At 38.0% G+C, this 14,047-nt stretch overlaps 1 protein-coding gene across 1 annotated transcript; it reads right to left on the minus strand.

The window, feature by feature from the left end:
* Nucleotides 1-10,573: 10,573 nt before the first annotated feature.
* Nucleotides 10,574-12,531, minus strand: Nepl9 (Neprilysin-like 9). The gene has a single exon (XM_073963759.1). The coding sequence runs from the start codon at nt 12,470-12,472 to the stop codon at nt 10,601-10,603; it is 1,872 nt and encodes a 623-aa protein (XP_073819860.1). The 5' UTR covers nt 12,473-12,531; the 3' UTR covers nt 10,574-10,600.
* Between the last annotated feature and the right edge of the window lie 1,516 nt (nt 12,532-14,047).

The following is a 14,047-nucleotide window of genomic DNA, read 5'->3' on the forward strand; positions in this document are numbered from 1 at the left end:
CCCCAAGACTAATCCTCACCCAAAATTTGGGAATTCTAGCTTCAGCCGTTTCGTCTGGGCTTTGATTCCTAGTCGGCCCCCACACAAATTTGACCATTTTTAGTACATTTTAGTGCTTTTCGCACCCTTGTAGGACGAATTTCCAAAAACCCAGCCTTATCGAGCACCTTCGCCCCAAGACTAATCCTCACCCAAAATTTGGGAATTCTAGCTTCAGCCGTTTCGTCTGGGCGTTGATTCTTAGTCGGCCCCCACACAAATTTGACCATTTTTAGTACATTTTAGTGCTTTTCGCACCCTTGTAGGACGAATTTCCAAAAACCCAGCCTTATCGAGCACCTTCGCCCCAAGACTAATCCTCACCCAAAATTTGGGAATTCTAGCTTCAGCCGTTTCGCCTGGGCGTTGATTCTTAGTCGGCCCCCACACAAATTTGACCATTTTTAGTACATTTTAGTGCTTTTCGCACCCTTGTAGGACGAATTTCCAAAAACCCAGCCTTAGCGAGCACCTTCGCCCCAAGACTAATCCTCACCCAAAATTAGGGAATTCTAGCTTCAGCCGTTTCGTCTGGGCGTTGATTCTTAGTCGACCCCCCACACAAATTTGACCATTTTTAGTACATTTTAGTGCTTTTCGCACCCTTGTAGGACGAATTTCCAAAAACCCAGCTTTATCGAGCACCTTCGCCCCAAGACTAATCCTCACCCAAAATTAGGGAATTCTAGCTTCAGCCGTTTCGTCTGGGCGTTGATTCTTAGTCGGCCCCCACACAAATTTGACCATTTTTAGTACATTTTAGTGCTTTTCGCACCCTTGTAGGACGAATTTCCAAAAACCCAGCCTTATCGAGCACCTTCGCCCCAAGACTAATCCTCACCCAAAATTTGGGAATTCTAGCTTCAGCCGTTTCGCCTGGGCGTTGATTCCTAGTCGGCCCCCCACACAAATTTGACCATTTTTAGTACATTTTAGTGCTTTTCGCACCCTTGTAGGATGAATTTCCAAAAACCCAGCCTTATCGAGCACCTTCGCCCCAAGACTAATCCTCACCCAAAATTTGGGAATTCTAGCTTCAGCCGTTTCGCCTGGGCGTTGATTCTTAGTCGCCCCCCACACAAATTTGACCATTTTTAGTACATTTTAGTGCATTTCGCACCCTTGTAGGACGAATTTCCAAAAACCCAGCTTTATCGAGCACCTTCGCCCCAAGACTAATCCTCACCCAAAATTAGGGAATTCTAGCTTTAGCCGTTTCGTCTGGGCGTTGATTCCTAGTCGGCCCCCACACAAATTTGACCATTTTTAGTACATTTTAGTGTTTTTCGCACCCTTGTAGGACGAATTTCCAAAAACCCAGCCTTATCGAGCACCTTCGCCCCAAGACTAATCCTCACCCAAAATTTGGGAATTCTAGCTTCAGCCGTTTCGCCTGGGCGTTGATTCTTAGTCGGCCCCCCACACAAATTTGACCATTTTTAGTACATTTTAGTGCTTTTCGCACCCTTGTAGGACGAATTTCCAAAAACCCAGCTTTATCGAGTACCTTCGCCCCAAGACTAATCCTCACCCAAAATTAGGGAATTCTAGCTTCAGCCGTTTCGTCTGGGCGTTGATTCCTAGTCGGCCCCCACACAAATTTGACCATTTTTAGTACATTTTAGTGCTTTTCGCACCCTTGTAGGACGAATTTCCAAAAACCCAGCCTTATCGAGCACCTTCGCCCCAAGACTAATCCTCACCCAAAATTTGGGAATTCTAGCTTTAGCCGTTTCGTCTGGGCTTTGATTCCTAGTCGGCCCTCCACACAAATTTGACCATTTTTAGTACATTTTAGTGCTTTTCGCACCCTTGTAGGACGAATTTCCAAAAACCCAGCCTTATCGAGCACCTTCGCCCCAAGACTAATCCTCACCCAAAATTTGGGAATTCTAGCTTCAGCCGTTTCGCCTGGGCGTTGATTCCTAGTCGGCCCCCCACACAAATTTCAGGTTTCCAGCTTCAGCCGTTTCGTCTGGGCGTTGATTATTAGGCGGTCAGCCACACAAATTTGACCATTTTTAGTACATTTTAGTGCTTTTCGCACCCTTGTAGGACGAATTTCCAAAAACCCAGCCTTATCGAGCACCTTCGCCCCAAGACTAATCCTCACCCAAAATTTGGGAATTCTAGCTTCAGCCGTTTCCCCCACACAAATTTGACCATTTTTAGTACATTTTAGTGCTTTTCGCACCCTTGTAGGACGAATTTCCAAAAACCCAGCCTTAGCGAGCACCTTCGCCCCAAGACTAATCCTCACCCAAAATTAGGGAATTCTAGCTTCAGCCGTTTCGTCTGGGCGTTGATTCTTAGTCGACCCCCCACACAAATTTGACCATTTTTAGTACATTTTAGTGCTTTTCGCACCCTTGTAGGACGAATTTCCAAAAACCCAGCTTTATCGAGCACCTTCGCCCCAAGACTAATCCTCACCCAAAATTAGGGAATTCTAGCTTCAGCCGTTTCGTCTGGGCCCCCACACAAATTTGACCATTTTTAGTACATTTTAGTGCTTTTCGCACCCTTGTAGGACGAATTTCCAAAAACCCAGCCTTATCGAGCACCTTCGCCCCAAGACTAATCCTCACCCAAAATTTGGGAATTCTAGCTTCAGCCGTTTCGCCTGGGCGTTGATTCCTAGTCGGCCCCCCACACAAATTTCAGGTTTCCAGCTTCAGCCGTTTCGTCTGGGCGTTGATTATTAGGCGGTCAGCCACACAAATTTGAAAATTTTTAGTACATTTTAGTGCTTTTCGCACCCTTGTAGGACGAATTTCCAAAAACCCAGCCTTATCGAGCACCTTCGCTCCAAGACTAATCCTCACCCAAAATTTGGGAATTCTAGCTTCAGCCGTTTCGCCTGGGCGTTGATTCTTAGTCGGCCCCCCACACAAATTTGACCATTTTTAGTACATTTTAGTGCTTTTCGCACCCTTGTAGGATGAATTTCCAAAAACCCAGCCTTATCGAGCACCTTCGCCCCAAGACTAATCCTCACCCAAAATTTGGGAATTCTAGCTTCAGCCGTTTCGCCTGGGCGTTGATTCTTAGTCGCCCCCCCACACAAATTTGACCATTTTTAGTACATTTTAGTGCTTTTCGCACCCTTGTAGGACGAATTTCCAAAAACCCAGCCTTATCGAGCACCTTCGCCCCAAGACTAATCCTCACCCAAAATTTGGGAATTCTAGCTTCAGCCGTTTCGCCTGGTCGTTGATTCCTAGTCGGCCCCCCACACAAATTTGACCATTTTTAGTACATTTTAGTGCTTTACGCACCCTTGTAGGACGAATTTCCAAAAACCCAGCCTTATCGAGCACCTTCGCCCCAAGACTAATCCTCACCCAAAATTTGGGAATTCTAGCTTCAGCCTTTTCGTCTGGGCGTTGATTCCTAGTCGGCCCCCCACACAAATTTGACAATTTTTAGTACATTTTAGTGCTTTTCGCACCCTTGTAGGACGAATTTCCAAAAACCCAGCCTTATCGAGCACCTTCGCCCCAAGACTAATCCTCACCTAAAATTTGGGAATTCTAGCTTCAGCCCTTTCGTCTGGGCGTTGATTCTTAGTCGGCCCCCCACACAAATGGTACCATTTTTAGTACATTTTAGTACTTTTCGTACCCTTCTAGGACGAATTTCCAAAAACCCAGCCTTATTGAGCACCTTTGCCCCAAGACTAATCCTCACACAAAATTTGGGGATTCTAGCTTCAGCCGTTTCGTCTGGGCGTTGTAGATCACATCATCACTTTACTCTTTTATATATATAGACTAGCAAAATGCCCGCTACTTCGTATGCGGAAAGGATATAAAAAACAAATAAACAATATATAATATGGAAATGACAAACACTGAAAATTTGGTCGCACTAATACCAATTTTAATCAATATTTATTTTTATCTTAGTACTGTACGTACCCCTTAAGTTCGATTTTCAAAAAGATCAGCCGTATCTCACCCTTACACATTAACAGCGAGATCAACGTTGCACACCAATACACACCCTAACTCCAAAAAATAAAAATTCCAGCACTGTCCCTACACCCAAAAACAAATAGAGTACCATTAAGTAATTTTCGTATACTTATGGTACGTATTTCGACGACATATCTCAGCCATACACGGACATTAATACAAAATAATTACAGTAAATTCCATAATAATTACATTAATTCCAAATCTCAAGATTCCAGCTGTATCCGTTCGTCCAATTCCAAATTGTACCAAACTTAGTATCAAGTCGAACTATTCGTACCCATAGTAAGATTTTCCAAAACTACCTCATTTTAGGATTCAAACTCTATCCGTTAAACCAAATTAAAATTGTACTAAATTTAGAACAATTTAGAATTTTCGTACCAATTTTCAAAACTTCCTCAACGCAACAGGGCTACAATAATCATACTTTCAAATTGCAGGATTCCACCGCTATCCGTTCACCTACATACAAATTGTACTAAATTTAGTACCATTTAGTGTAACCATAAGTTTGCTTTTTCAAAACAACCTGAATCCTACTCTTCGACTGTAATCGTAATTCCAAATTTCAGGATTCAAGCTCTATTTATTCACCCGAATCCAAACTGTATCAAATTTAGTACCATTTCTTTCCCAAACAACAATTTCAGGATTCCAGCTCTACCCGTTCACCCAAATCCATATTGTACCATATTTAGTACCATTTAGTACTTCTCGTACCCATACGTACGACTTTTCAAAATTTCCTCAATACTACACTCCTACAGTAATGTTAATTCCTAATTCCAACACTATCCGTTTACTAAAATTCTAATTGTACCAAATTTAGTGCTTTCTGTACCCATAAGTACGAATTTCCAAAACTACATCAATTCTACTGTCCGGCAGTAATCTTAGTTCTAAATTTCAGAATTCCAGCTCTATTCGGTCATCCAAATCCAAATTGTACCAAATTTAGTACCATTTAGTACTTTTCGTACCCAAAGGTACGAATTTCCAAAACTATCTCAATCCTACACCCCTACAGTAATCTTAATTCAAAACTTTAGGATTCCAGCTCTATCCGTTCACCCAAATCCAAATTTAGTACTGCTCGTAATCATAAATACGAACTTCCAAAACCATTTCCTTATTTCAACGCCATTTCCCAACCTTGATTCCCATACCAAATTTGAAGATTCTAGCTTTATCCATTAAAGATATGCAATTGGTACCAAATTTTGAAACTTTTAGTACTTTTCGTACACTTATAGATCGAGTTTCTAAATACCCTTTGGTACATCTTCCTAACTCTCCATCAATGACCACTCGTTCAAAATTTCAGATTTCTAGCTCTTCGCGTTTGCCTAATACAATGGATTCCATATTTAGTACACTTTAGCACTTTTTGTACCTTTCTACGACGAATTTCCAAAAACCCCTTTACACAAAAACAAATTGTACAAAATTCTGTACAATTCGATTTTCTAAAACAACCTTAATCCTTCACTTCAACAGTAACCATAATTCCAAATAACAAGATTTCAGCGCTATCCGTGCACTCAAATCCAAGTTGTACCATTTGGTACATTTCGTACCCATAAGTACGAAACTACTTCAATCTCAATCCTATACTCCAACAGCAGTCTGACCAAATTCCAGGATTCCAGCTCTATCCGTTCCCCCAAATCCAAATTGTACCACAGGTAGTACCACTTAGTACTTTTCGTCCTACACTCCAATAGTAATCCTAATTTCAAATTTCAGGACTCAAACACTATCCGTCACCCAAATCCAAATTCTACCTCTATAGCCTACTGCGAACGGGTTGCGAATTCTAACTCTTTCCGTTTACTAAAATTCATACTTTAAATTAAAATAATTAAAATTAAAATACTTAAAATTCAGGATTCCAGTTCTATCCGTTCACCCAAATCCAAACTGTACTAAATTTAGTACCATCGAACACATAAGTACGAATTTCCAAAACCACCCTCATATATCAGTCCTACACTTCACAGTAATCTTAATTCCAAATTTCAGGTTTCCAGCTACATACATACGTTCACCCAAATCCAAATTGTACTAAATTTAGTACCATTTAGTACTTTTCGTACCCATAAGTACGAATTTTCAAAACTACCTCAATTCTACACCCCACCAGTAATCTCAATTCCAAATTTCGAGATTCCAACTATATCCGTTCACCAAAATCCCCATTGTCCCAAATTTAGTACCATTTAGTACTTTTCATTCACATAAGTAAGAATTTCCAAACCTTCCCCAGTTCTACACTCCAACAGTAATATCAATTCCAAATTTCAGGAATCCAACACTATCCGTTCACCCAAATCCAAACTGTACTAAATTTAGTACCATTTAGTACTTTTCGTACACTCAAGTTTCCAAAAACTCTTTGGTGCATCTTTCTTACTCTTCATAAGTGATCCTCAGTCCAAATTTGAGGAATCAAGCTCTATCCGTTCACCCAAATCGAAACTGTACCAAATTTAGTGCTATTTAGTATTTTTCGTACCATATGTACGAATTTCCAAAACTTCCACAATACTAAACTCCACCAGTAATCTCAGTTCCAAATTTAGAGATTCCAGCGCTATCCGTTCACCCAAATCCCCATTATACAAAATTTAGTTCCATTTAGTACTTTCCGTACACATAAGTACTAATTTCCAAAACCACCCTCATATCTCAATCCTACACTTCAACAGTAATATTAATTCCAAATTTCAGGTTTCCAGCTCTATCCGTTCATTCAAATCCAAATTGTACTAAATTTAGTACCATTTAGTACTTTTCGTACCCATAAGTACGAATTTTCAAAACTACCTCAATCCTACACCCCACCAGTAATCTCAATTCCAAATTTCGAGATTCCAGCTATTATCCGTTCAACCAAATCCCCATTGTATCAAATTTAGTACCATTTAGTACTTTTCATACACATAAGTACGAATTTCCAAAAGTTCTTCAATCCTACACTCCAACAGTAATCACAATTCCAAATATCAGGATTCCAGCTCTATCCGTTCACCCAAATCCCTATTGTACCAAATTTAGTACTACAATTTGTACTTTTCGTACACATGAGCACGAATTTCCAAAACTACCCTCATATCTCAATCCTACACTACAACAGTAACCTTAATTCCAAATTTCAGGTTTCCAGCTCTTTACGTTCACCCAAATCTAAATTGTACTAAATTTAGTACCATTTAGTACTTTTCGTACACATGATTGGTAATTTTCCAAACCATTTTCTTTTAGAAGCACCACTTCCCAACCTTGATTTCCATACCAAATTCCTATATTCCTGGGGCCTATTACAAATTACAGATTTTGAAATTGCAAATAAATCGTGGTAATATGCACAATTTTATTGCACTTTCATTGATTTTCAAACATTTAGTTATTACCAAAAAGTGAGGTCCATACAGTTTTTAGTTGTTGTTATTTCTGGCCGATTTCTGAATTTATCCCCTAATGTTGTCTTCAACAGCAACTCATTTGTTCAACAAACCCAACATCACTTATTGAAAGAATTTTTGTTTTAATTTTAAATTGAAAATCAAAATTTTTACAAATGCATCATTTGTAATCATCTTTTCTAACTGTATTTTAACGAATGAAAATCTTTTGTGCGACACCTGTTATGTGAAAACTAAATCAGGATCGGTTTGTATTTTTCGCGTAATTGATGTTTATTCCATTATCACCAACTGCGACATCTGTTGCAATGGAAGATAACAAATGTCTTGTCTTTCTATTATTTAGTGGTTTACGATAAAATAAGTGCGTCTAGAAGTAAACTACAAAATTTGAAATTATGTGTGATCGTTTACGGTATCATGAAGTTATAGCATTGTTAATTTGACACATGTCTTGCAGAGGGCCAACTAAGTGCATAAGTACGTAATAGTAATGAAAAATAAGGATTTTTGTTGTTGTTATTTTTTGTGGTTCCAGGACGAATTTTCTAAAACCCGGCCTTATCTCGCACATTTGCATCAACAGTGACCCACTGGTAAAATTTCAAGCTCCTAGCTTTAGCCGTTTTGGCTGGGCGTTGATGATGAGTCACTCAGTCAGTCAGTCAATCACTTATCACCAAGCTCATTTATATATATAGATGGGACATTTACATTGCAACTATACATCGGCAGATGGAGCTGGAGGTCTAACATAATATAATTCTTATACTATAAGAATACCAATATACGCTGGGATGCACAGTGTCACGACAGCGGGCAAAAATGGTCAAAACCAAGTACCTCGGAGTACAAATATATTTCAATATATTTTGAATTTTGGTATTGATACGTCAAGTAGTTTTGTCTATATGAGAGATCAAATCCGATAATTGTTGGCAATGTGTAGAAATGGGAAATGGGTAAATACCCATTAAAATGGATAAATTGGGTACAAATGGGTAAATACCCATAAACTACAGAAATTAAAATCATATAATTAGATGCGAAAACGTTGTGTTTTATCAAATTTTAACTGACTACATATTTTGGCATATTTTGGTAAATCTCTCATGTATTGTGACAGCATAATATTGATATTTGAGAGCTTTTAGAGCGGTTTGTTGTAGTCCCCCATGCAGAAAAACATAAATGCTGGATCGAGATCCATAGTTTATAATATACCAGATGGATTAACCTACGATTTCAGTGGATAATCTTGAGATTTAAGTCCTCCTAGGAAAGGCTATAATTTTTTCATTCATAACCCGTTTATCTGGTATTCTTTTTGATTTTCTGTTTGAGAGAAAAACAAAATTTTGATTTCAAAATATTTTTTATCCAAATAAACACCCAACAAGTAAGAAAAGCGTTAAGTTCGGTCGGGCCGAACTTTTTATACCCTCCACCACAAATTTCAGCCATTTCGGTGGATTAATGTGGCCACAACCTTCAAAATACCGAAATTCGGAAGCGTGGACCTATACCTACAAATTTCTGGGGGAAAGTTTTATATGCCTAAAGAAGACTAAATACCAAATTTCAGCCATCTCGGTATGATCATGAGGCTAAAACGTTCAAAATATCGAAAATCGGGAGATATTGTATTATGGGGGCTATATCAACACGTGGACCTATATAAACATTTTATGGTAGAAATGTTTCTTAGTCTCTGGAAACACAATATACAAAGTTACAACCGATTCTTTGGTCAAATGGGTCTAATACATTCAAAATATATTAAAATGACGCGTACTTTTTAAGGGGCCTTATGTGGGGGCTATACCAAAACGTGGACCTACCAACTTTGGTACAAATGTTTTCTGGCCTCTGAAGACACAAAATACCAAACTACAACCAATTCTGTGGTCAAATGGGTCTAATACATTCAAAATATATTAAAATGACGCCTACTTTATATGGGGCCTTATATGGGGGCTATACCAAAATATGGACCTATATAACCCAACTTTGGTAGGAATATTTTTTGGCCTCTGGAGACACAAAGTACCAAATTACAACCAATTCGGTGGTAAAATGGGCCAAATATCTTAAAAATTCCTTAAAACGACGACGAGTCACGCGTCATTTGGTTTGGTATTGTCAAGCACTCCACTCTAAACGTTGGATAATCAATTATATGTGTGTACGACATTCATACGTGGAATTCAGGAACAAGAAATCCAAGATCCCCAAGGTGGGATGATTTCTCCGGAGCTGTTTAACTTTTACCTTTCCTGTATTCCACCCCCTCCATACGAGGGTGATATCTCCGGAACTGTTTACTCTCTATCTCTCCTGTATTCCACCCGCTCCAGATGGCATTGATATCGTAACGCATGCGGATGATTGTACGATCTTGGCATCAGGAACCTTCCCAAATGTCATTTGTGAAAGGCTGAACTCCTATTAGACTATGAATATGCAAATATCCGCCACTAAATCTATGGCCGCTTTGAATGTCATGGTAGCAGAATTCCGACCACAAACTACGCCACGAATCTAGGGGCTGCATTCGACAGCATGTTTATGTCGTCTCCTAATGTCACTGACATGTATGAACAAGATCCTCAGGTCCCTAGCCGGCAACACATGGGTGCAGATAAAAACCTTGTTGACCACATATAACGCGATAGGTCGGTCTGTGGTAAGCTATCCGGTGAAACCTGGATGCTAATACCCTAACATTGGACTTAATGTGAAAAAATGTTGGTAATTTAATAGTAATGGCATTTAAAGAAGAAACAATAACAATTTTTTTATTATTTTTTCGATTTTTATTGAAAATTTGTTTACATATAGATAGAGGATAAATAAATATTAACTTTTTCCGAAGAAAGTATGTGGCTCTCAGTTTAGTTAAAGAAATCTTGACCACTTGAACATGAAATCTAATTTTGTGTGAATATTTTTGTCCGGCACAGTGATTAATCCAACAAACCTGAAGTGATCGCCGTTTTTCGTTCCATTTTTTTAAATTTTTAACAACAATATATAATACTTACAATGCCTGACAAAGCTATTGGCAAAAAACACCTTTGGTTAAAAATCGTATTTTTGTGTGTCAATAATTTTGTTTGTCACTGTATGTTGTTAAAGTAATAATATATAAATTATTTATTTCTCTGCCAAACATTTGGGCAACGGATTCATAGGATCATCTTCAGTACATTCAAATACACGCTGAAATTCTGGCATATTCATGAAGCTCCGATTTATTACAGTGCTATAGAGGGCATCATTCCGCAGACACAATTGTTGGGCTACTACGTAGTACATAATACGCACTGAATCCAAATGAAAATATTCTAAAATAATATCTTCGGCCATTGCAAAATTTTCACTTTCTAACCAAAAATTGTAATCGGCAATCGATTCTACGAATGCTGTATAGAAGTTAAAAACATCTGTGACTTGATCCATTTTCAATGTTTCATAGAGTTCTCCATAGTCATCGGCATGCAAAAGACTTTGACGGTCGAGACAATCCATGGCCGTCAGTAAACCATCCGAATTTTGAAGTAATTTTGAATCCAGCCACATCTTACGATCATACGTGGCAAAATAGTGCATACGCGGCCGGAAAAGTAAAAGAATAGAGAAATTAATAAATTCTTGGAAAAAGTTCATATCCTCAAGGTCCACATACGAATTGTAGAAGGTATGACGTATAGTCAATCTCCTCAGTTCCAAAAGATGGGAATAGAATTTGGTTTTGCTCGTTATATCACCTATTTCATATATGGAGGAAAACTTCTCAGGCGTTTGCAGTTCTTTGGCATAATTGCGAATGGATCTTTCAATGTTAAGATCCTTTCGCTGTGAACGTCTTTGGAATAAACGTTCCACTGATGAACTGGTAATGCCATTGCGATAATGACGTTGAAAGCGTGTTGTGTGAAAGAGAAATGTCGCCATTGCAACTTCACGTCGAAAATGACCTTCGAATGGACTCCATTGCCAATATTCGAACTGCAGCAAATATTGGAATTCATCTGTCAGTGTAAAACAATCGTTCATTTCCATAAGCTGTTGATAAACATGCCACACCACGTAATTGTAAACGATGCGGGGATTGGTTGCTTTCAGCACTGCCATCATTTCACTCAAAATATGGACATTGACTACAATTTTGCGTGCCTCCTCAATATCCTTGTCCGTTAGATTAAGACGTGCGAAATAACATTGCAGAAAATCGCTCATTGTTTCATCCAATAGAAAGTCTGTGACTTCCAGGTTTTCATTAGATAGAGGGATTTCACCTTTCAACTGACGACAGAATTGCCATATTTCTGTGCCTATTATTGTGGCAATCTGAGGATTTCGTAGCCTTAGAAGTGGCAAGAGGGAATCTTGGAAGTTCTCCAAGCTTGGACACAAGAAATCCTTATTGCGTGTTATATAAATAGTGTTCTCAGCAAAGAAGATATTGAAAAATATCTCAAAACCATGAGCAGCAAATTCAGCTGCCAAAAGTGGCCAATTCAAGTTCAATTGTCGTTCATAAGACTCCCATTGGTATTGCAGAAAAGGCCATTTGCGCAACAGGTTACGATCTTTTTCCAACAAGGGAATGTCGTTAATCATATACAACCAGACACGACGTGGACTTACTTTTCCAATGTGAGCCTCTTTGCAGAGTTCGTATAAATCTCGCACTACAATACCCGGCTTCGTTTGAAATTTCGATTTATAACTTTCGAAAAATTCATAATAATCCTGATGATTGTAGAGAAACGGATGTATTCGTTGTTGATGGTTGTTCTCCTCAGATTCCTTATCTCGTTCATCCGTAACATTCAAGTTCATCTTAGAACAAGCGTGGAGGAAAAAATTATCACATGGACCAACTGACTCATCTATTGCGTCCACCACATTTTGTAAATAATCCCGATATATGGTTGTTATATTTACTGCACTCGCATACGGTTTGAGTAGCAAGACGATCACACAAAATAACAGAACGATGAAATTGAATATGCCGTACATATTTGAATTTATAATTTGTTTCCAAAAGGTATGTTTACGTTTAGAATGACTACGGAACACTACCACGAAAATCTTCAATCAAAAACAAATTGAATCGTTTGCAAAATTCCCATGGTACAGCAGTGATAAGCATTAGAAATTGATAAGACCCAGATTCAACATCAACAAAATTGACCTTCAGCAGAAACGTAATTGTGTTTATGTATGAACGTTTTTTTGCAATATTTACAAATAACTTGGTGTCATTTAAACAAGCTAAGCTAATTGTGGAAATACTAATCAATAGTAAAAAAAATGGTCGATGACCTCAACTAGTAGATGCTTTAAAGAGGAAATGCATTTCCTTAGACAACAAAAGTCGTATTTAACATGTTCGTTTTATTTATATCTATAATAAAAGAGTTTGTTAGTACCTTATTTTTGGTGTGATCATGATTTTATTAAATAACTAGTTGACAAGGATCCGCATAATTTTGCATAAGCAAACAAAAATCAAGTGGAAAACCTCCCTGCGAAACTTTTTTGTTTGTGAAAGTATTCATATTTCAAAAAGGCTCCAAGTATCTATAAATTTGATTTACTTGTAATGTTCAGCAGATTTTTCGAATTGTCCATAATTATGTATTTTTCATGAAACCTCGTTTTGGCACAATCCCAATCAATGCGAGTACGGAATACCAAGTACCGTAATATAGGGGTATATACCAAAACATCGACCTATATTGATCTTTTCTGTGAGGAGGTTTTGTATACATTGATAATCCGAAATACCAACAAACACCCTACCTAAAACATAGTCATATATTAACAATTTTTCGAATTGAACATTTGTAACCACTTTTCGGTCTGCGGGCTACATTAAATCGTGGATCTTTATGGGCAATTCCTTGTAACGAATTTTCTCAAGACTACACTGTGCAACATTTTTAAGGTGATCTTGTGCAAACAATTCGAACTGAGGATTTTTTGAAAGTACAGACCCAAACGACAAGAAACCCTAGTTGGGTTTTGTTGTGTCAGATCCAACTCGGATTTTATGGCCCCATCTAAACATGGTTAAATATTGAGTTTTTAAAGAAATTCGGGACTATATCTCTGAAACCAATGCGAATCTTCTTGTGACCTCTGAAGCAAATTTGTAGATAAGGACAATAATAAAATATTTGGAGAAATAATGAACTCGAAAAACTACATTTATTGCCTCAAGTATCAAAATATATGCAAAAATTCCACAATTTTTATACATTTCGCACCGTATCTCTAAAACCGTTAATTTCTTCTGAATATTTTCTTTTGGAAAAATATTCCCTGGAATGTAATACACAACTCTTCAAAACATGTCATTGTTGTAAAATACCTCTATGCCGTTGTTTTCAGTACATTTTCAACGGCGGTTTAATAAAAATGTTAATAATGTAGTGAAATCCGAATTGCGAGAATAAACTGGTGGTGTGAACTGTATTTGAAATACGTGCTGTAAAAGATATGATGCAAAATACCGCTGAAACAAGATGATGTAAGCATTTTAGAGTTTCAGAATGTTCTAAAGATTTGTTGAAAACTTTATTTGGAAGA

The sequence above is a fragment of the Musca autumnalis genome, unplaced genomic scaffold, assembly GCF_047663935.1.
Source record: "Musca autumnalis isolate F117 unplaced genomic scaffold, ASM4766393v1 scaffold_1, whole genome shotgun sequence".
Taxonomy (NCBI): Eukaryota; Metazoa; Arthropoda; class Insecta; order Diptera; family Muscidae; genus Musca; species Musca autumnalis.

What these genes read in the sequence shown, in the direction of transcription:
- Nepl9 (XM_073963759.1), bottom strand. Translation starts at nt 12,472, where the DNA reads ATGTACGGCATATTCAATTTCATCGTTCTGTTATTTTGTGTGATCGTC.